Source organism: Odontesthes bonariensis, chromosome 11, assembly GCF_027942865.1.
Source record: "Odontesthes bonariensis isolate fOdoBon6 chromosome 11, fOdoBon6.hap1, whole genome shotgun sequence".
Taxonomy (NCBI): Eukaryota; Metazoa; Chordata; class Actinopteri; order Atheriniformes; family Atherinopsidae; genus Odontesthes; species Odontesthes bonariensis.
In genome coordinates this window covers 16,225,928-16,248,029 of record NC_134516.1, presented here as the reverse complement: position 1 = coordinate 16,248,029, position 22,102 = coordinate 16,225,928, and the positions used below count along the sequence as shown (strand labels likewise).

Below are 22,102 nucleotides of genomic sequence, written 5' to 3'. Positions count from 1 at the left end.
TGAAACATAGATTTTAAAAACCGGCTAGTTTTCTCTGGTACCGTATGTATTACACTTCGATGTTCTTTTTTTAAAACGTTTTCGGTGACACTCATTTTATACTTGCAGAAAACTTTGTAACAAACAAATATTTTTGAACTCAAACAAACTTTGGAACGACGTCTTCATCACACGTAAACGTCTTACGTTTCTCTCTTTAGAAAGAGCTAGCATCAGAATGGTCTGTTGCCATAGTTACCTTGGAGAGAGGGCGAGACTGCCCACGTGACACAGCAAGATGGCGACTATAATGTAGAATGGGATGTGAATGTGAGTACTACGTATCATTAGCTAACCGTTAGAATTACCGAACCGGCGTGTAACTTCATGCTGTTGTCGGTGCACTGTCGCCATATTATACAGCAAATATTTTTAATTCCAAATCGAGACACATATAGTTCCGTTTTATCCACGGTTCAACCTGCCAACTAAAGTAACGCTGGACGAGTCTGCTAACGTTAGCTCTCACATAGTCTGATCAGTTATTGTTTACCGTTACTGCGCTGTTTTCACTTTTAGCGGGTTGGCTAACCACAGTCAGTGGCTGTCTTTGTTCACTTTTTTCTTTTTATGTCTCTTTTCTGTCAGAATTTTAAACTAAGTGGGTCCGTTTTGGTGGAAATTTGGATCTGCTGGTTAATTGTTCATCATATCTGGGGCTCAAGATGGCCTTAAATGTTTTTGGTAAGCAGCATCACACCTCAGATTGTGGCAATTCTACAATATATAGAAATGTATTGACAATGGGTTGGTCTGTGGGCATATTGTTTGAATGTGCCTGTGTGGAAATAACTCTCTTATTTTTATCACTTAATCTTATAATTTCCCTTTGCTGGTTTTTGATTGTAACTGTAAGAAGCCACAGAAATATTACGAACTTGTCCAATCATGTGGCAAATGGTACAAGACATCATTATAATCCTTTATCTAAGAAAAAGCAATAATACTTCAATTTGTGTTTACTTCATGTCAAATAAACAAGTTGCATTCGATTAGCTATTAAAGTAATAGGATATAATTATTTCCAACATATTGAACCTATAAGTTGAAAGTAAAAATACTTCAACTTAAAGGAAAAAAATGTCTGTGTAATATATGTAAAGCTTTTACAGTTTAGATGATCGTGCCATAACTATGACAGTCCTTTAAATATGGATAACATATCTAGATTGTTATGGCCGATGTATTAATTCATAAAAAGCATTTTACAATTGCAGCTTGTCTAGGAGAGAGGCTAATTTGAACCACTTTGCGTGCATTTGCCTCAGGACCCCCCTCCAAAGAAGTGTCAGAAAGACACAGTTCAGAGGATGTGAGAAGGTTAAAGAGGCAGTAATGAATTGAATTTATAAGTGTATTAATTTTTAGGACTTTTTTTGGCTCTTTTCAGATTTATATTTGATATATTTACATTAATTGGAAGTGTTTTAAAAGGCCACACTTTTTCATCCCATAAGGTTATACTTGTTTATGCAGCGCTAGAGTAAAAGTATTGGACTTTGATGCAGAGACAGTCCACAGTGTGTATGTTATGTCTGCTCTCTTGTTAGTTTGTCTAACTGTGCAGCCGGGTTGCCTTGAGAGGGAGGGTGAGGTACTTGCCCAGGGAGGATTTGGAGTTATTTTGAAGACAGGATACTGAGGCGATGAATGTTGAATAGATAAGGGTTGTGGAGTGAACACAGAGTACACCAAGGCAGGAAGCGTGACTGTTAGTCTTACACATGCAGAAAAGATGGGAAGATCTGCAAGATGCTGACTAAATGACAGACTTTGAATACATCTTTATTTACATTATAACAGTCTTTTTGTTAGTTATACTTTTAAGAGGTCACAATGAAGATAATCTAATTGTTGCCTGTTTCAGAGATTGGTCCAAGTAGTTTTTTTCAGTGTTGGAATGCAACACTTTATTATACATACGCAGTTATTGTATTGGTAAAAGTAGACCCAACAGTTTAAGAAAACAAACAAAAAAAAAACCTTACTTTTTTTTTATTATCCAACATCATCATTGTAGGTTGTGTTAAATCAATTATATACTTTAAAATGAAAATGTTATGTTGTGAATAGGGTGTTGCCATAGCAATCGAACAGTTAAATCAGGTTGGCGAACCACAGTGAACCTCTTAAAAGAAGCAGACGCTGCTGAATTTAAATCACCATCTGGAAGCACTTCACAGGAATCAGAATGAACCCTTTTCAGTAGAGTTCAGCCAAACTCCAAACGGGGGCCTGGGGCTGAAATGTTTCCATTTTAATCATGTTTACAAATATTATTATTGATTATTGTCTGCGACAGCTGAGCAAACAACAAACTGTAATGTTTGTATTCATCCACAATTAATTTCAGACATGAAGGCCCGAAGGGAGCGAAAGTGAAAGCTTATGTGAGTGCAGGAAAAATAAACATTGCGCAAGCTCATTTACATCCTTTCTACAGCACTATCTAACAAACAGCTTTATATTCATAGGCTCCCAGTTACACACAAAATGAATAGAAATAAGGTGGTTAACTACATATTTAAGTAGTGCTGTCAGTGTGAGCACATATTTAGCTGTGCCTTAGTGTGTTCATTTGGCAAAAACATTCATAAACTAAAAACTTCCTCTTACTGTTTCAGCGCTTAGCCTTAAAAATGATGTGATTGCTCTCAAATTGTGCTTCTTTTTTCCCTGAAATCTCATCTACTAAACTGGCATTTAGTCATGTTTCATTGGATGTACAATGACCGATTTGGTTTGTACTCGAAGCCACTCGAAGCAGAAACCATCTGTTGCCGATTTGACTAAATCGCAGAAAGAAGATGAAAGCAGCATCCTGATCTAGCCTTAACCGGTTGATGGATTATAGCAAAATCCAGACACTGATTACTGTCATATTTCCTCCACTTGGTGGCACTGTGGCAAAGGGAAATGAGTGTGCAGCGAACAACATTGCACTTTTTCTGTCCTCAGATCATGATGAATACAGGCCGCCGGTGTGGAAGTCCTACTGTAAGTGTTACAGTATCATTTTCATGTTATTTCTAATCTTTTGTAGGGGTCTTTATTACTGTTTTTTTCTAATCCATCAGCTAATTAAAGAATATCTTCCAACTTTTATTACTGTGGATAAAGCGTACTGGGATGACACATTTGTTTTTGAGTGTTTTTTTTGCTAATTACCTGAGTCTTGTCTCTCGCAGTGTACCAGCTCCAGCAGGAGGCGCCTCACCCCCGCAGAGTCACCTGCACCTGTGAGGTGAGAACACGCTTTCTGTCAGCCAGCCAATGTTTGCTCATGTCTCTTGTTATTGTTTAGAGGTCCTGAGCTGATCTGGCTCATCGGCAGCCTGTTATGTTCGCTATCCTAGATTAAGCAAAGACTAAATATATAACATTAGAATGATAAAATGAAAGACATTGTCAATTTGAAGACAACTTTTAAATGACGAAATCCATATCTTCTCAAGTCTAATTTTATTTTGATTCCTCAACATTTGAAATAAAACTTTAGATATTTCATCAAGACACAAAAACAAGTAACTTAAAGCATTGATTTACTACACATAACCTACAAACAAACTATATTGCAATAGATTCATATATGACGAGCTTACAAAAATGTAGTCCATTAGATATCAGGACACGTATCAAACTAATAATATGCCATTCTTCTTAAGCACCTACCCCCATCTTTTATTCTTCATTGTGCTAAGTTCCTCCTTAAAGCTGGTCCACATGGAGGGTAGAAGTATAGAAACTGCTAATAATGTAAATATTGGAAATGGATTGGAATGATTTTTAAACCGGTGTGGTTTGCATTATTTGGCAGGCAGGCATGCACAGGCTAATAATACCAGATTTGTGGTTACCACATCTGCTTGTGTGATGTTAAATTTTAGAAAATGTGCATAACAAATGGGATTTAAGCGCAGGGCAGCACGCCATCTGAGTTCCCATATGGGTACATCCCATCATAGAGGTGTGACTGAACCCAAGCCCCGAGGAGGTCAGGGGGAAAACTTTGATATTTTTCTGCCATGAATGGACCCAAAGGGTCCAGCATTACATGGACAGGTAAAAGTGGTAATAACCAACGGTACATGGCACAAGTTTGGTGAAAGATTGACTCCTCAGAGGCTGTTCAGCTTTATTAACTCTCAGCAAATGAGGCAGTGCAACAAATAGCGTAGGAGAAGATCAGAGAAGATGTTGTGCTGAAGGTCAAGGTTGAGCTGTGCGTATAATCCCGCACAACTCAAGAGAGCACAGAAAACCTCTTAGCTCCGTGTTCTAGCTGATCTTCTTTCTCTTAAAGATAAAAATGGAGCTTAGAGGTGGAAGTGGTCTCTGTACAACATGTTGTGGCCGAAGCAAATGTTCAGTTATTCCCTCAAATGGATTCACTTTCACTTGAAACGCTCATTATTTCAGAGCTTTATTGTTTTATTAAAGCTATAAGAACTACTCCGTATCTTAGTTTCTTGTTAATTGTTTTAAAGGTTGAGTTGGGAGTGGTTTTGTCCCAGCCAAGGGAATGCTGATGATATGGCATGTTGCTGATGTCTGCTAAATACCATGGACCAGCTCATCTGTCCATATGGGAGGCAACAACCAGATGTGTGTGTGTGTGTGTGTGTGTGTGTGTTTGTGATGGGGGCAACACGGTTTGGAGGAATGGAAGGGGGATTAAAGACATGGGGGTTGTGCGTCTGCTGTTTTTGTATAAAGACAGTCCTCTCAGGGTGTGGTGGTGGGATGTGTGTGTGTTCCTAGATGGCAAATGAGCAGCTGTTGGCTTTGATGCCTCGGCCTTGGTGGGGTAGTCAATGCTGACCCAGTTAAAGTGAGCAGACTGGCAGCAGACGGACTGAAGACTCCCCCCTGTCCTCCTCTTCAACCAGCAGCTCCTTGTTGTCTGCCAGGAGTTTGGCCAAAGGAGATTTAATGAGGCTGGTACTTTTTAATTTGTGGCATTTAAGGGTGCCATTGAGCCGAAGAGACTGTCCTCTAACGGGAAGGCCTGCAGACACACTGAGACATTAAAATCATCAAATCAACATTAAGAACATGCTACATACCCTGTCTACAGAAGGTTTAAGAGATCCAGTCCTTAAGCCTTAGATTAAAAGAGTTCACATCACTTTATTTTAGTAGTCAGAGAGTAGAATTAATGAATGTTATTGGCAGATCTCAGTTAGAGTGGAAAAAGCTGCTCTTGACCCACTTTCCAGAGGGTATAAATTCAAACTCATGTATTAATCAGTATATTGATTGTTGTTTGCATGTTTGTTTGGGGGTGGCTCTGCTTTTAGGAACTATGAGAGTGTCACCCAGGTCAAACTTCTCTAAATCATTATTGTTTTCACACACACACATATATGTATTATTTTTTTAAATCATTCCAAAAAGCATCTTTTTGTCAGCATGTGGAAGTTCCTTCCAGTTTCTAAATGTATTTGTTTGGTTGAGCATTGTAATCCTGCTATAACTCAGTTGCTCTCTGTTGTGAGCCATAGCTCAAAGCTCATTCTTCTCAAAGCATACAGTATGGAAGCACACCCTCCCAGAAAATGGTTAATAAATTTAATCGACACAACTTGTGTTTTGACAACGAACCAGTTTAGAAAAAGATCAAAAAGAATTGACTCTGCTGAAGCTGTCCGACGCAAGAAGCTCACAAACTTGGAGGTATCTCCTTAAAAAGATGATTTACGTGTTTGCTTGCAGGTTCCGCCAGGCAACCGTAAAAAAAATTGACATAAAAGAATTCCATTTCACTCTGCTCCAATTTATTTCATCATTTCTCTCATAAGACACAGCACATGCTGCAGGGACTGAGACTTTGTCTCTGTTTGGAACAGCTCTTTCCCGTCAGCTCAGCACTCTACAATGTGCAGTCAAGGATGTCTATTGAGCTTTAGAAATGGTTATTAGTCTGTGGGCTCCATGCATGTCTTCATGACAGGCCTCAGCAGTATGGGTAGGTGGGTACGTTCCCTCTGCTCATAACCCAGTTGGATAACCTTTCTTTAGAATGAACCATTTTTACCTACAAATTACTACATGTTACTTTGTGGGCTTTCAGCTGGTCATCCTGTCTTTTGAAAGAAAAAAACTGTTCCTGTAATAGTCGTAGGCAAGTTCAAAATTTTCACCCGAAAGCCCCCTCATGTTTAAGCCGCCCCCCCCCCACACGCACACACACACACAGGATCCAAATTAATATTCACTGCTGTTTGTGTGGTCTGTGTTGATTTATTGGCTCAACAGCAGTTTTGTAGGGAACAACACACTCTTCAGCTTTTATATCTGACTCATGCAATATTCTCTGCACTCACACACACTCACAAACACAGTAGCTTTTAAGCAAAGTGTACATTTAGGTCTAGATTATGATCAGCTTTTAAATGATGGGACATTGTGTGGTGTTGCCGTATTCTTTGCAACTACGTTGGTTCTAAGCGTTTAAACTTGCACGGAGATCCTGATTGTGCCTGTATCTCCTTTTCCTCTAGGTGGAAAATCGACCAAAATATTACGGTAGAGAGTAAGTGGCCTTTCTCTGTATTGGTGACTGACAGAAGGAGTGTTGTGTCAGTACATTTTAAACAGAACACTTGAATCTATCACTGCTTCCACGTACTTAATGTTTTTCTTCCCTCAAGCTTATAATCTGGTCCTTTTACATCCAGATACCATGGGATGATCTCAAGAGAGGAAGCTGACCAGTTACTCAGTCAGGCGGAAGGCAGCTACCTCATCAGAGAGAGTCAGAGACAGCCGGGAACATACACACTGGCTCTAAGGTATGTTCGCGTCTGGCTAATTTGAGGACACTCAGATAATCTTTTCCTTTTGTGACAAGTTAAAAGAAATCCAGTCAGACGCGGGAAGCTGATTCTTTGTAGGAACTTCCATTTGACCTCCAACACGTCCATCTGTATCGCTGTGTGAGGCATGTGCACAGGCATGTGTTAGGTGTGAGGGGTTTATCCTTCTACACATGGCAGATGTCTAACGAAGCACCTCAGAGGAGCTTATCACTGACCTCACACGTTTCCTCACACCTCGTCTCTCCTTGTGAGGAGATGTAAAAGTGTGACGGGCTGATGTTGAAAGCTTTTTTAAGTAGAACATTGTTTGCTTTTCAGTTCAGTGTTTGATTGCAATGCTTCTTTCATTGTCCTCAGTGCGCTCTGTCGCACACTTTTTTTTTATTATTAATGTCAGCAGTCGGCTTTACTTGAATGTGAGCCATCATTTTCTCTGAGTACGTGTCACACTTTTAAATGGGCACAGGACTTAATTTGAATTGGGTTTCGGGTCAGTCGGTCTATTCATAGTCATGTCATTCTTCCACCTGCACAACTTTCTCTCCTTCGTATTGCCTCACGTCTCTCTACGGTTATAATTACCTTCCATAAATACCCCTTCATAAACTAGAATCCCAGTCTGGGTGGCAGAAAAGGAAAGGTTGGATTTTGGGTTAATGATTTACTAGTGCTGCTTTATCTTGCAGAGGTCTCACTGTGATCCACGAAGGAGCAGATAAAGTGTTGACCCACTTCAGTCTGTTGGGCGTCATGCTGAAGATATTATTTAAATGGGCTATCGTTGTTCCTTTTGTAGACCAAGTCAACTTTTATTCCCTTCACTATTCACATCGCCACAAATTTAGAGCAGTGTCCGAATGATTTAAGCATCTCCTCGGTGTATGTGCAGAAAATATGAGCTGCAGATTTGGTCTATAATGTACAAAATTGCAATGGTGTTATTTGAAATATTAGGACTCGCAGTGCTAAAAATGTTTGAATGTCAGAACTACAGAACACAGACGTCACACATTATGGATCTTGATCTGCCTCCTCTTTCTCCACTTCATCCCAGGTTTGGGAACCAGACAAGAAACTTCCGTCTATACCATGACGGGAAGCACTTTGTCGGAGAGAAGAGGTTCGAGTCTATCCACGACTTGGTGACAGACGGCCTCATCACGCTCTACATTGAGACCAAGGTATGTGTGTGCGCTTATTGATCAGTCCATTACGAAACATTAAAACTGCATCAGCCGTCGCACTCACAGTGACCCTCTGTTCTGTCAGGCAGCGGAGTACATCGCGAAGATGACCATAAACCCCATCTACGAACACGTGGGCTACACCACCCTCAACCAAGAGCCCACGCTGAAAAAACACCTGCCGCACAGCCCGGAGGCGCCCGACGGACCTGCTCCGGCCAAAGATGACTGCAACACGGAGGAGAGGGTGAGCACATTCACAGCTGATATGACTCACACCACTTCTATATATCAGGAAAGTCGATTCAGCTTGGGGAGGCGGTGTTGAATAACATTAGTTTAAACTCGTGCTTAAAACAAGCCATTCTAAGCCAAATGGAATCAGTCATGATACCCGTTTTCTAACTTTTCCACCTCTGGTAGAAGACTACTTTACTGTGGTATATTATGGAAATCAAATCTGGTAGAAGAACACAAACTAATCCAAAACGTGAACCGGTACTCAGATGCGTCCTGGATTTTAGGATAAGCGGATCCAGATGAGTGACAAGTGAGGCACTTGCAGTATTTTTTTCAGTGTATGCAAATAGAGACAAGTTATGTAAGAAACATTATGAATTTCTTTTTCAGTTAAGCTCCCAAAGGAATGTGTCATTTGTTCGTGGAAGTTGTGTGGATTCATTCTGGAGGCAACTTGCAAAATCGAATTTCTTAGTCACTGGACTGTACCTGCGAAAATAAACATTATGTAACAAAAAATCCAACACAGTCTGACTGGAATGTGGCCAAAAAATGGGAAATAATTATAGAACTTATGAATGTTTATTTTCTGGAAAGTAGACCTTGTAAATCATGGTATGGGAAATTGAAGTGATTAGGAGCCCTGTTTAGAATTCAAATGACCATAAAGGTGAGGACAGGTGCTGCAAATGCAGCGGTAGGATGGAGGGATCAGAGTTGAGGAACATGGTGGAAGAAGGAGGAGAAAGATGCAGAGGAGAGATGGCCCGCAGCCAAGGGCTCTGCAGTAAAATTACATAACAGCGGTTTGCCTGCAGAAAGCTGCTATCTGTGGAAAGTCGCTCACAAAGTATTCATGATTACAGTTTGTTGCCAGCTCATTCATTTTCATTCAGCTGTGAACTAATTAAGAGTTTATTCCAGAGACGGAGAAGAAACTTTTCTCCAACGGAAGTGATAAAACGCTTGAGTTGTGCTGTATTGTAAGCACAACTTCGATGCTTGAAGTGCTTGTACATAGGGATGCATGCAAAACCCTCGGATTCAAGTGTGCAAACTATTAAGTTTGCATCGGAATTCAGTTTTCACACAGCAGAGCAGCCGTGTTGCACTTTTACACCACTGCTGAGGCTCCTGAGGCCTTGTGTGACCTGCAGTGCATGACTGCCTCCACTGCACCTCATACATCACTGTCTCTGTGTGTGCATGTGTGTAGGGGGGGGGGGTGTCTTGTATACGTGTGTGCTTTCGTAATTGGGTGGATTTGCAGACAAAGCAATGTGCGGCTGCGACATTGAAACCAGAGGTGGCTCTCTGAGGGGGAAGACAAACACACGAGGAAGAACACATTTCATCATGTTCATGCACCTAATTATTTTTTTATGTTGGGTTAAATGCAGTTTTAAGGTCCCTGTGAAAGGGAATAATAGCATTGCTCTGTTGAAGACTTATTAAAGATTCATTTCAAGGTCCATCTTAGATTGATTTCACTTCATCGTGTGGAGAAGCATGGCAATAAAAAGTAATGAAATGATACTATCGCCTTCAGTATATGAGCTTCCACAACCAGCTGTTTGTCCTCCTTTTTTTGCAGTTGTTTTTCTAAATCTTTTGTGAGCAACTCTCCACCTCCCCCACCATCCCACAAAATGAAAACAGTCATTAAATATCCACAATCAGTAATACATATTCACTGTTTTATTAATGATGACTACGCTGTCGCCTGTTTTAGTGGCGTTCAAGGTAAATTAATTGATTTAATTCACATTTCTTTGCCGGCGTCTTCTTAAAGCGTCACAAACGACAGCTTGTCGAATAATATTTATGTGTAAAATGTTGATTGTAAAAACACAAAGCTTAAGCTTGTTAATCCATTGATGGGATTTAATGCACTTATTGTGTGTTGACAGTTTTCTCGGTTAGAAATAAGCCAAAAAATATCTAGGACCAAACATCCACCCAACCTGAGGCTTGTGTGCTTTATCTAAAGGGCACTTTTTAAATTGAAAATTCAGCCTTGAAATGTTGTTATATAACGGAACAACCCACTTAAAGCAGACCACATCGATCACAGTTGTTTACAGTGCTCAGGCATCATTAGCATAAGGAGACCTCAGATGAAGAATAGATGGATGCTGGAGGTAAAAATCACAAAAGGAATTAAGGGAAACAGAGAGTTTGAAGGAATGAATAAAAAATAACAGCTTGTTTCTCAGCTCATTCTCTTTCTCCTTCTCTCTTGGGACAATTGAGGTGGCAGAATTGGTGGCGAACGACAAGAGCCGCTGCACCCCGATTGGCTCATTCCTCTTTCATTGTGACCTGTTAAATTCATCCATTACTGCACCGTAGCTCTGCCCCCCCCCTGTTTCTCCCCGCCTCTATCCCTCCTTTCCTCCCTCCCTCCTCTGCCTCTGCTGCCTGGTGAATGTGTAAAGGATGAGGAAAGCAGATTAACACACGCAGAACCATGTGGGCTGAAGCGCATACCTCCACGACAGACAGGATTTCTGTCACATCTGTCCGTACGCCGTCCAAGAATTGAGGAGTTATTTTCATTGAAGTTGTACATCTCAGGCTCGACTGGCTTTATTTTTATTTTTCTTTATTGTTTGTTTTTTTTATTAGAAAGTGGAGTCGCACCATGCTGCCCCATCATTGTGCGGCGCTAATCTGATTGGCTGATCTTTGTTGGACTGAAAGAGCAGGATTGGTCACATGATGGCCCCTCGCATTGGGATGTTGTTGTCAGATGGAAATTTGAGATTCTAATTGTTGTGGTTCTCATTGAGTACTCTGGGAACTGTTGTTCAAGACTATTTTTTTTGGTTTGTTTGTGCATCCTCGGCAGTCAGTTTTAATTACTGTGCTTATTGGTGAGGTGCAGATTTTGATTTCCTTTATATAAATCCATCTACGGGTCCTACAATGCCGAGCCGAGAGTCGTATGCCATTAAAAAAGGTAAAAAGCAGAGGGGAGGTAAGAAGGAAATGAGTCAGAAGGGCTCTTTGTTTACTGCCGCTCTCGGTTTGAAAGCAAGCACCGGTTCGATCCCCTCCCTGCCAGTCTCCGGCAGCGCTTCAGACACCGGCACACGCTCCAGAGACTATCTCAACCGGGTGCCAGCCCCCACCAAACCCTCCTCCCCTGCGTCCACCTTCTGGCAACCAATCAGATCTTTTGCCCTTTCACAGCTCACATCGCTGGTGCGGCGGGCCACCCTGAGGGAGAGCGATTTGGCGCCCAAGTACGAGAAGGTCCACAACTTCAAGGTGAGCCGCCCTTCCACTTTGCTGAAGGCTTGTGTGTGTGTGTCTGTGTCTGTGTCTGTGTGTGTGTGTGTGTGTGTGTGTGTGTGTGTGTGTGTGTGTGTGTGTGTGTGTGTGTGTGTGTGTGTGTGTGTGTGTGTGTGTGTGTGTGTGTGTGTGTGTGTGTGTTCGAGTGACAGTGAGTGAATGTGTGCTGCCAGAAATGCTGATTCAGCTCAAGGGGTTTCATTCAGATTCACCTCAGAGAGCAAACACTGTTCACAAACACACATTTCTGTGTAAATGCTTGTTCTTCGTACTTTCCATTCATGGTTTCCCATAGTAGAAGCAGCTGTTAGTCGAGAGCGTAAAGGTCAGAGCTACGTTCTCTTGAGCTCTAGTTAAAAAGAGCCCTGTGAGTGAATGGAACTTATTATCATTTCATTATATAGAGACAATTTCTCGCTATAGTTTCTCTCGAGGTACCTCTCAAGCACTCCCATTGTGTCTGCCATTTTCCATCAGCGCCTGTCAGGTTTTATTTAAGATCACTGCTGGTGTTCAGATATAACCCTCTGCCTTTTCTGAATGATTTAGTTACCTTCTCCAGGTGCAGAGCTGTTCAAATGCAACATATTGCAACACATGGCCATTCAATTTGTCTGTTTATTGATTATATTTGTTGTCACTTGAATATTTCTTGAGTTTCTTCTTTGTCTCTGTGTCTTTAACCAGGTTCATACATTCAGGGGCCCGCACTGGTGTGAGTACTGTGCCAACTTCATGTGGGGTCTCATCGCTCAGGGCGTGAAATGTGCAGGTATTCACATCACTGTGTGATTCACTCGTAACCCTTGTTAAAAGAATGAATTTTTCTTAAATGCATTGCTTCAATTGTGCTCTTCACTATCCTGTGCAGCTGCGTTTGACGTATTGTGCCCCCCCCCCCCTCTCTCTCTTTTAAACTGGGACATAAAGCTAAAGTTAGTCACTTTGCTGCTGACTCATCTGTTATGTTTTGTGGATTTTTGAAATGTGAAGAGTCTGTTCAGTGCCAAAGAACACTGTGTGTGGGTGCCTCTGAGAAGTCCATCTGTAATTATGAGTTACTTACAGACAGAATAACCTAAAACGGATTTGGGGTTGTTGGGATATTTATGTAAATACAGCAGAAGACGCATAAACGAGAAACTTTCAGGCTACAAACTGAGATAAATTGATGTAAGACAATCTGTTTTTCTCTGTCAGACTGTGGGTTGAACGTTCATAAGCAGTGCTCCAAAGTCGTACCAAACGATTGCCAGCCGGACCTTCGACACGTCAAGAAGGTGTACAGCTGCGACCTGACCACGCTGGTTAAGGCCCACAACACCAAGAGGCCGATGGTGGTCGACATGTGCATACAGGAAATCGAGGCAAGAGGTGAGACAAAGAAAGCAGGAGCATGTATATGTGTGAGTCAGTGGTTATATAATTTAGACAGAAAAAGAAACCTAAGTATTATTCAGTCAGAGGAAGATTGAGAGAACACCCACACAGCTGGTGTGTGTGTGCAAGGTTTAAGTGCCATACTGTGTGCATGTGTGCTGGCTTCCCTTCGATTAAAAGGATGCACACAAGCAGATTAAATCCAATGTGTTGATGTGTGTCGAGTGACAGGTCCACGGTTTTCCCCCAAAAGGGTCTGAGTGGTCACAGGGGAGCTCCCACAGCGACGATTTTATTGACTGATTCAAGATCTGACTGAAACTGGTATATTAGATCAATTAGACGCCACCCTTGACGTGATTGAACTTGACTCGAGAAAGACAGGCAACTGAAGTCATTTACCAGTCTGTCTTTCTTTTGGATCTGCTCATCAATCACTGTTTAATTCTATCTCTGTCTGCATCTGGTCTGAGTGTCTTTTTCCAGCTATTTGTACTCTTGTTGGATTCACTTACAGTCGGAAAGGCCGTGCTTTATCTTTCATGGCGAACATCTGCAGAGCTGTCGATTATTTACTAATCTTATGAAGAAGAGCCATCTGAAAGACTGCTAAATAAAACAAATCTTGAATCCAGGTCTGGATGCTGGATTGACATAAAAAGTCAATCACTTCCAAGTAGGGCCATCGCCAAGCTGTGGAAACATTTTTATGCAAATCCAACTCACATTTTTTTAGCAATTCTGCTAAATAAAATCTGACCAAAGCATATAAACACTTTGGCGGATGTAATAATTATGGAATACCTTTTACCTGTGCAACCTTACTCATGAAGTTAGAATAAAACTCAGATTTGACAGTCTGGGTTGAGGGGAATCATACAATGTTTTTCCCTGATGTTTTATCCCCCGAGTTGTAGTTTTAGATTACATTTTCATCACCAGTGATGGTCTTTAACAGGAAAGTGGGGTTAGTTTGACCATGTTCAACCATGTTTAAATTATTTTTGCATTTTTTTAGGCACTAAGTAGCCTCTTTTAAGAGGATGGAAAGAGTAAATGAATGGCATTATTACTTTTTCAAAAATCTGATCCATGAATAGGCAGTTATCCAGAAATGAACCAATTTAAAAACACTAAGTTATCCACACTCATCATATTAATGATGGCATGATTCCAATCCCCCAGGTCTTCAGTCAGAGGGGTTGTACAGAATTTCAGGCTTCAGTGAGCTGATAGAGGATGTCAAGCTGGCCTTTGACAGAGGTGAGTATCACACCCCGCTGCGCCACAAACCCTGCTTGTACTTGTTTCTTTTGGTCATTTCAAGTTCTGAATTGCCTTCCTCCACAGACGGAGAAAAAGCAGATATCTCCTCAAACGCTTATGAAGACATCAACATCATCACTGGAGCCCTTAAGCTTTACTTCAGAGAGCTGCCTATTCCACTCATCACATATGATGCCTACCCACGCTTCATCGAAACTGCAAGTAGGTGTTCACACTTTCATTTTGTGTAGTGTTAGATGAGGGGAACTTTCTATTGTATTCTATATGGTCCAATATCATGTTTTGCATAGTTGCAGGGAAACGAATAAGGACTCATGTATAGCTGAATATTTTTTTTGTGCATATTAAAGAAATTACAGACCCAGAAAAACGAATGGAGTCTCTTCATGAGGCCTTGAAGCTGCTGCCCCCAGCTCACTGCGAGACTCTGCGATACCTCATGGCTCACTTAAAAAGGTCTGAACACACAACGTCTAATCTCATTTTATCACGCTCATCATAGCTGTTGCTAAATTATTTGGCATTTATTCTCTCTATTCTGTTCTATCTTTCCTTTCTGTTTCGTTCACCGTCTCTCCTGTACATCCAGAGTCACCGAGTCCGAGAAGGATAACCTCATGTCCAGCGAGAACCTGGGCATCGTCTTTGGCCCGACGCTGATGAGGGCCCCCGATCTAGACGCTATGACAGCGCTCAACGATATCCGATACCAGAGACTGGTTGTGGAAATGCTCATCACCAACGAAGACGTGTTGTTCTAAGAGAAGCAGGTGGAATCGATATCTGGATTTGGATTTGTTATCTTGTAAGATGAAGGAGGAACATGCAAAATGTCTGAGACTTGTGTCTTGCATGTTTTTACGTGGACTGGATAAATACGGAGCAATGAAGGAAGCGACTATTCGCAAGGAACGAATTCTTTATAATAAAAAAAGTAGACTGGAGAAGGTGGCTTTGAGGGTAAAAGAGGTTGGAAAGATGCTGTGTTTTCTCCAGATTTTAATGGAAATTTACACAAACTTGAAGATCCTAAACATATGACAAAAAATTTGAAACTGAAACTCCTAAAACTCTGAGCCCTGCTTGATAGAAATAATTAAAAGTAGCCATGGAGAAGACTTCTTTGACTAAAAACACTGTGGAATCGATCTTTTACATTCCCTTTTTCTTTCTTAAATGGATACCTTGACATTTTTAGCTTAAATTTTATTCACTGTAGCAGAAAAGATTTAGCCGTCTTTAATGTTCTCATGAAAAGACACGACTAGGCTATTTGCTTCTAAATATTTACATGATTTCTGTAAAATCAGAAACCAGGAAACCTTGGAAACACACTCGAAGTGTAGCATGAGTCATCAATATTTAATAGTTTTCCAGGAAATTACTTAATTTTGAAATGCCAATCGTAATGACCATACAATTACTTTTTTTTCAATCATTCTTTGGCCAAATCCTTTACTCTGTTTCATATAAATATTTGATCATATCAAATCTGATGCTTTTCTTTAATGTCAAGATGTCCATTTAATCCTTCTCTGGAGAAGAAGCCTAACAGCAGACAGCGGGATGAATGAATGAAAGAAACGACTCACCCACAGCTTGCACTCATTCCTCAGAAGTGATTTGGACCTATTGTGTTTTCATTCCTCTTTTTCTTTGCTCTACAGCGCCCTCTGCTGCTCCATCAGTTGAACTGTAACTGCACAGCAATCTCACACCTACAACAAAGGGGATTTTCGAGATTACAAAAACACTTCCCTGTTCCTTTTTTTGGTGTAATTTCATTAGCTTTAACTTAGTTTTTTTTTTTGTTTTCTCCTCAGTTTTGTTGCTGTGTATTTACACATGCTGATGGATCTGTAAATGAGTGTTTTCCTCACCGATGCGGAACCATTGTTGTTGTGCCTCTCCTCCTCACCGGCCTGCCTTGCCTGAGGTTGATATCCTGACCAAATGACACGTAAAATTTAGTCATTTAATTCCTTTAAAGCGAGGATATGCAAAGTATTTACTCACTTTAATGTTGCTTCATCAATTAGCTTGTTTTCCAGCACCATGGCCAGGTGAGGAAGAGAGGGATGTGTCACAAGTGACTTCAGACATCAACATGTGTATCGGTACTTTATTTTGCTCCTGCTTTGGGTTGTCTTCTGTATAAAGCAGTATTTAGTAATTACACATTGTTAAGAAGCAGATTTTGTGGTCAGAACTAACCGATTTTTTTTTTTTTTTTTTTTTTTTTAAAGCTGGCTGCAGTTTAGCAGATGAGACACTAATAATTATAAGGCCTGCCTGCTTTTTTTGGGGGGGTGGACGAAAGCACATGTGAAATGCTCTGCATCAGTGTTTGGAAACAGGATACATCTGTCACATCAGTTGGCTTCAGGCAGCTGATTGTGTTTAATCTAACTGTGAAACTGTAGGAACTCACAATGATTATGTGTGAGTAACACACTCCTCTACACTCAGAGGCGCATATGTCAGTGTAATGACAGATGGTTGTTTATGCTGTAATGTTTTGATGACCCGCTGATGTGATGAAATCAGTATTATTTGTGCGATGATGTTGATAATCATCTGTAATATGAAGGAGTGTATTTGCCCCCGCCTCCCCTGTTTTTAAAAGCTAGTGCCATTTGATGGAATGGTTGTGTTGAATAGATGCCTTCAGTTTGTCTACTAACAAACATACAGTAAACCGCTCCTTTTATGTATTTCCACCCCCATTTTTGTCGGGGGTCGCTGATTAACTTTAAGTTGTGATGACTCATCCCTTTCGCAAAAGCAGAAGCAGAGCTAAAGGTCGGAGTGAAACACGCCCACACTGAGTTGGATTTAACATGAAAGGAACATCAGCATTTTTCTAACAAGCTTTAAGTTTTAGGTTTTCTTGAGTTCTTTTCCTAAACACTTGTACTAACTCTCATACTAACCCGATGACAGCTTGTGAGCCTTCAGTGATCTGTGACACCTGCTTTTTAAGCATCATTAAATGTCTTTTTTTTTCTTGAATTGTCATTGCTGTAAAAAAAAATTCTATATGGATTATGCATGATGGAATTAAATTATTAAATATTGCTTTCAGTTAATGGTCTGAATGTAGTTTGCGAGTGATAAACAAGGGCTTTTATGTGCACTCAGTTATGTTTACACATAGGCTGATGTATTGCATATGGACATGATCAGATTGTATGATCCTTTGATATGTGTCACATTTGCCTCTGAGCCTAAATTAATTTTAGAAGTAAGATTACATAATATGCAAAAGTGGGCACAGGCTCAAGGCACAAGATGCAAAATGGCTACAAAAGAAAAGAATAAAACATCTAAAAAAGCTGTTTTGATAAGACTTGATATCATGAACAGCTTTAAAATTACAAAAACAATCTAAATAAGCTGTAAATGTTAATTAAAAGTGGGACAACGTATACAGAAAGCACAAAACCACTATAGTCCGAAATGGTGACACAAAATTACCTCCATGAAACACAAATAAAACAACTCTACACACATTTAGACCCAAACAACCACATAATGCATGGATTTCGGTTACTTTCGGTTTGGCTTTGTGACTAATTAAAGTTCGATCCATTCCCTTTGATGAGGTACACTTTAAGTTTCGTTACACCACGTGATTGAGATTTGCGCTCCTCCAATTGGCTCCCCGTTAATTGAAGGCGCCTCAGTGTCCCGAGTACAGCTTTTGGGTAGAGGCGACCGTTGGTCGTGTTCATCCCGTTGTATAACTATAATTTATATAGTTAAGCAGATTTGGATTTTACGGTTACTTCGAGAGAAAAAAAAAACGAAATGTCGATGATGAGGAGACTAACAGGACAAGTTTTAAGGCTGCTGTCGTCGGGAGGGCAGACTGGAGCGCAGACGGTGGAAATTTTGCGAAAGGTGTTCAGATCCTCGGTAAGTTACCGTTAGTCTTGTTAATATCTAAAGCTTTTTGCTTGTATAACATTGTTAGGTGTGCACAAGGTTGTATTAATTGTTCATAAGTAGGCCTACCCAGACGGTAGAGCCTTCGAACGGATACTTTGAAAGTTAAATTATTGACTACTGGTTTGCTTTTCGTTTTTTTTTTTCTTTTAAACCGTGAAATGTGCCAAAAAAAAAAGAGCATAGTTAGCATTGCATTCGTTCTCCGGTCAGCTGCTTGAAACTTAAAGCTGATTTAATTTAGGTTTTCATGACCGCGTGCTGTAAATGCACTTTGCACGCACTTTAGCTTTTCCCTAGGCGTGCTAATGATAGAGGTGCGCAGTTGTATTTGTCCATTGTGGATTGGCAATATGCAAAGGGTTCGCTATTGCACGAGGTTTGAAAACCTCAAGCAGAAATCGTCTTAAAGGAATATTTTTGTGGTGATTTGTGCAAAATAAAAACGAGAAGGCGCTGAGCCTTGACATTGATCCTTGGCATTGCCGTTTCTTGCTATAGGCGAACAAGTCGAATGCTTAGGGCCCCTTTAGCCACCAGGGGGCCCCAAAGCTGCATGTTCATTCTCATCTGAGGAGAATTAAAATCTGTAGCTACCTCGTGTATTTATTACATCCCTTATATTCTTAAAAAATAAGCGTAGGATATGAATAAAACAAACTTCAAAGATGAAGTGTGGATGGTGTTTTTGTGGCATTAAAATAAAGACAAGGCATCAAAACTAAGTGAAATTAGCGGCGTGGAAAAATGGAAGAAAAAGAAAAAACAGAAGATGAAAAACGCTCTAAGGACCAAGGTAAGGCATGTGTTGGGTGATGTGGGTTGGATAGCTGGAGGTGTAACGCCTTTTCCTGCTAGCTAGCCTCAGCTAAATGTTATGTAGCTAGCTAGGATTTGTTGGTTATAAACTCTGCTTTGCTGTTTGCTTTATGAAAGTTTGCTTATATAAAATGAAGATGTCACATGTGAATGAAGAGTCTGTCTGACTGACTCCAGACTAGCAGGGAGACAGGTTGTTGTTGTCCTGTTCTGTCATTGTTCAGTGGAAGTTGTCTCTCAGATATTTGACACATTATTTTAGCATTACTTAGGATTAATTTACTAAGTTTGGTGTCATATTTATAGGCCTCTAATTCGAAGTGTTCTACTGTTTATAATTAAAGAAAATATTTTAAATGTTTTTTTTTTTTAGTGATGTATAAATATTAGGCATCATGCTGATTATTTTAGAATATTGTGGTAATGGATCATTTTTTCTTAGTTTTATTACTTTAACTAGTAAATTAATGCAGAAACTTCTTAAAAGTGACAACTTTGTTATTGGGTACAAGCTTTAAAGGGACGCTGTACATTACAATGTTTAATATTTTTTATAAACACTCAAAATCCGTTTTATTTATTGATTGTTTTCTTTGTATTCTAGTTTATCAGTTTAACTTGCCTGAGTGGCTCAACTTAAGATTTTTTTTATTTTATCTGTAGCCTGTTTTTGCTCATAAAGTGTAATAGATATAGGTTGTATCCTCTAAAGGGTTAGGAATCTCTTCATTGTAGTTTGACAAACAAGGGGCCCCCAAACAGCATCTTGCTTAGGGCCCCCACAAAGGTAGAAAGGGCCCTGATCCTTGGGGTCACAGTAGGTTATCCTCGGGGAATAAGAAGCGCTTCACTCCCCCCTTGTGAAAAATGTTCTGAACTGCAAGTTAGATTTTGTAAATCAGGAGTAATCGCTTTTATTACATATGGTGGGGTATATTTTTGGTATATTTCTATTGCTTTCAGCCACTGTGTTATTATAGGAATAGGTTGGTTTATTACTCTTGGTTAATTTAAACTTTATTGAGCATTAGTTATTTTCTACCTCTATTTGCGAAAATGGAAAGAATGTTCATTTTAACCACTTCTTTGTCAAATAAGTACTACCTCATGGTAAGGTTGGCCTCCCATAAAAACGCTTCCTGTCTGATGCTTCTCCAGGCCTCGTTGGCGCAGTAGGCAGCGCGTCAGTCTCATAATCTGAAGGTCGTGAGTTCGAGCCTCACACGGGGCATATGTTTTTACTTTCTGTACACATATTGTTGAATGTTTTATGTGAAGTGAGAGGTGTCAGGTACGTGTGGGGAGCCAGGTAAGTCCCTGGCTGGGTGCCTCAGTTTTGGAGGTCTCGTCAGTGAGCAAGAGGGCTGCCTTCCTGCATTTGCAAGTCACAGGAGGTAAGGCTCTGACTGTGGTTTGTGTGTGTGCACTAAACAGTTAAGTCAATTCTTCTTGGAGTCTCTTGGGTGATGTCCTGGAGGGGGTGCCACCTGGGGGACTCCCATCTTTTTTCCTGGGGGAGAACCTGAACGATAGCTTGCTGTGCAAATAATCTATTGCAGTTCCGGCAGTTTTTCAGCGTGCCATAGGCCAGCGTGACATAAGCCCGGCTAGCTCAGTCGGTAGAGCATGAGACTCTTAATCTCAGGGTCGTGGGTTCGAGCCCCACGTTGGGCGCATATATCTTTTCTTTGTTTTTTGAGGATGCGGCTTGAAGATTCACTGAATACGTAAGTGTATCATATTGTGATGTCAATATTCTGTTAGGTTTACTTCAAAAAGACGTTTTGTATCGATAATGTACCGCAGGACACATCGTCCTGACATACAGCGAGTGAAACGATGATGAAATGTCGCGCGGGGGTGTCCTGATATGCAGCATTACGATTTTTTTTGCGAGTGATTCTATTTGTTCAGAATCCAAACCAATCAAATCATCGAGGGACGTAAACTAACTTCTGGCGCTCCTTTTTTTAGATTTCTGATCTGTTTTATGTTGTGCCTGATTAAAAAGAGTAGCAGTGTTTTTTGTGCTCTGTGAGCATTGGTGGTTCAGTGGTAGAATTCTCGCCTGCCACGCGGGAGGCCCGGGTTCGATTCCCGGCCAATGCAACAACCTTTTCTCCCCATGATCCTGTTGCATTTTAGCGTTTAACATTCGAACCAGGTACCATGTTTAGGTACCAGGTTTAACCAGGTAGAGCTTTTAAAGAGATGCTGGCCTCGTAGAAGCAGTATGCATGGTGCCTTTGTTCTCATAAAGAACACTTTGTTCTTTATACATACAATTACACATAAGCTAGCAGCTGTAAAAAAAAAAAAAAAAAATGTTGGTCAAGCTCTCTTCACCTTTATTCTGCCCTCTCATCACTGAAGTTATACATGCATCCCCCTTCTCTGCTCCCGCGCTTTGAAATAGCGTAGCAGTGCTGTTGGTACACACTGTCAGGATGGCCGAGCGGTCTAAGGCGCTGCGTTCAGGTCGCAGTCTCCCCTGGAGGCGTGGGTTCGAATCCCACTTCTGACATAACCTTTTCTTCTTTTTTTACTCTAAAGCTCAGATTTAGGACATTTACATATTGAACGTGGCAAATTCCAATAATCAAAGTTTTAATAAAACCACAGAAGATTGTAAAAAAACAGCAAATACAGAATGTGAACTTACTCAACAAGTTGGGGTTAATTTACAAGCAGGAGCTGAAAATGTCTTTATCCCCTGAGCTGTCCTGGATGTAACAGTTTTTTCTTACTTTTTTTTAAATTGACCCTGATATGGCTTAAGTTGTACCAATACTCTGTTGACAAACTTTATACTGATGGTAGGGCTGCACAATTAATCGAATTTTAATCAAAATCGTGATTTTAGCAGCGACGATTATGAAAAATTAAAATCGCAATTTTTTTTTTTTTACATTTATTTTCTTAATGCGGGTTCAGTTGCATTATACTCTAGCATGCAAGCATTTAATCAGTAGTACGCCAATGTCCAGGGGGCGAACATGGACCTATTCGTTACGCCGCCTAACTGATTCACAAGCAAGTTAAGCGTGCAGCTCCTCACTAGTGCAGCCAGCAGTGGTGTCAAGTTCA

At 40.6% G+C, this 22,102-nt stretch overlaps 1 protein-coding gene and 4 non-coding genes across 5 annotated transcripts; all 5 read left to right on the top strand.

Annotated features, from left to right (window-relative positions):
• The first annotated feature begins 241 nt into the window (after positions 1-241).
• LOC142391714 (N-chimaerin) lies at positions 242-17,326 on the top strand. Its single transcript, XM_075477718.1, has 15 exons — positions 242-309; positions 628-723; positions 2,998-3,036; positions 3,228-3,283; positions 6,543-6,574; positions 6,720-6,833; positions 7,915-8,041; positions 8,130-8,291; positions 11,480-11,557; positions 12,269-12,353; positions 12,782-12,955; positions 14,147-14,224; positions 14,312-14,449; positions 14,599-14,704; positions 14,838-17,326. The coding sequence occupies exons 2-15, from the start codon at positions 705-707 to the stop codon at positions 15,007-15,009; spliced, it is 1,380 nt and encodes a 459-aa protein (XP_075333833.1). The 5' UTR covers positions 242-309; positions 628-704; the 3' UTR covers positions 15,010-17,326.
• Positions 17,327-20,173: 2,847 nt separating this feature from the next.
• On the top strand, positions 20,174-20,246 carry trnam-cau (transfer RNA methionine (anticodon CAU)). The gene has a single exon. It is a non-coding gene; the product is annotated as a tRNA-Met (tRNA).
• Positions 20,247-20,616: 370 nt separating this feature from the next.
• trnak-cuu (transfer RNA lysine (anticodon CUU)) lies at positions 20,617-20,689 on the top strand. Its single transcript has one exon. It is a non-coding gene; the product is annotated as a tRNA-Lys (tRNA).
• Positions 20,690-21,053: 364 nt separating this feature from the next.
• Positions 21,054-21,124, top strand: trnag-gcc (transfer RNA glycine (anticodon GCC)). Its single transcript has one exon. It is a non-coding gene; the product is annotated as a tRNA-Gly (tRNA).
• Positions 21,125-21,456: 332 nt separating this feature from the next.
• Positions 21,457-21,539, top strand: trnal-cag (transfer RNA leucine (anticodon CAG)). The gene has a single exon. It is a non-coding gene; the product is annotated as a tRNA-Leu (tRNA).
• The last annotated feature ends 563 nt before the right edge of the window (positions 21,540-22,102 follow it).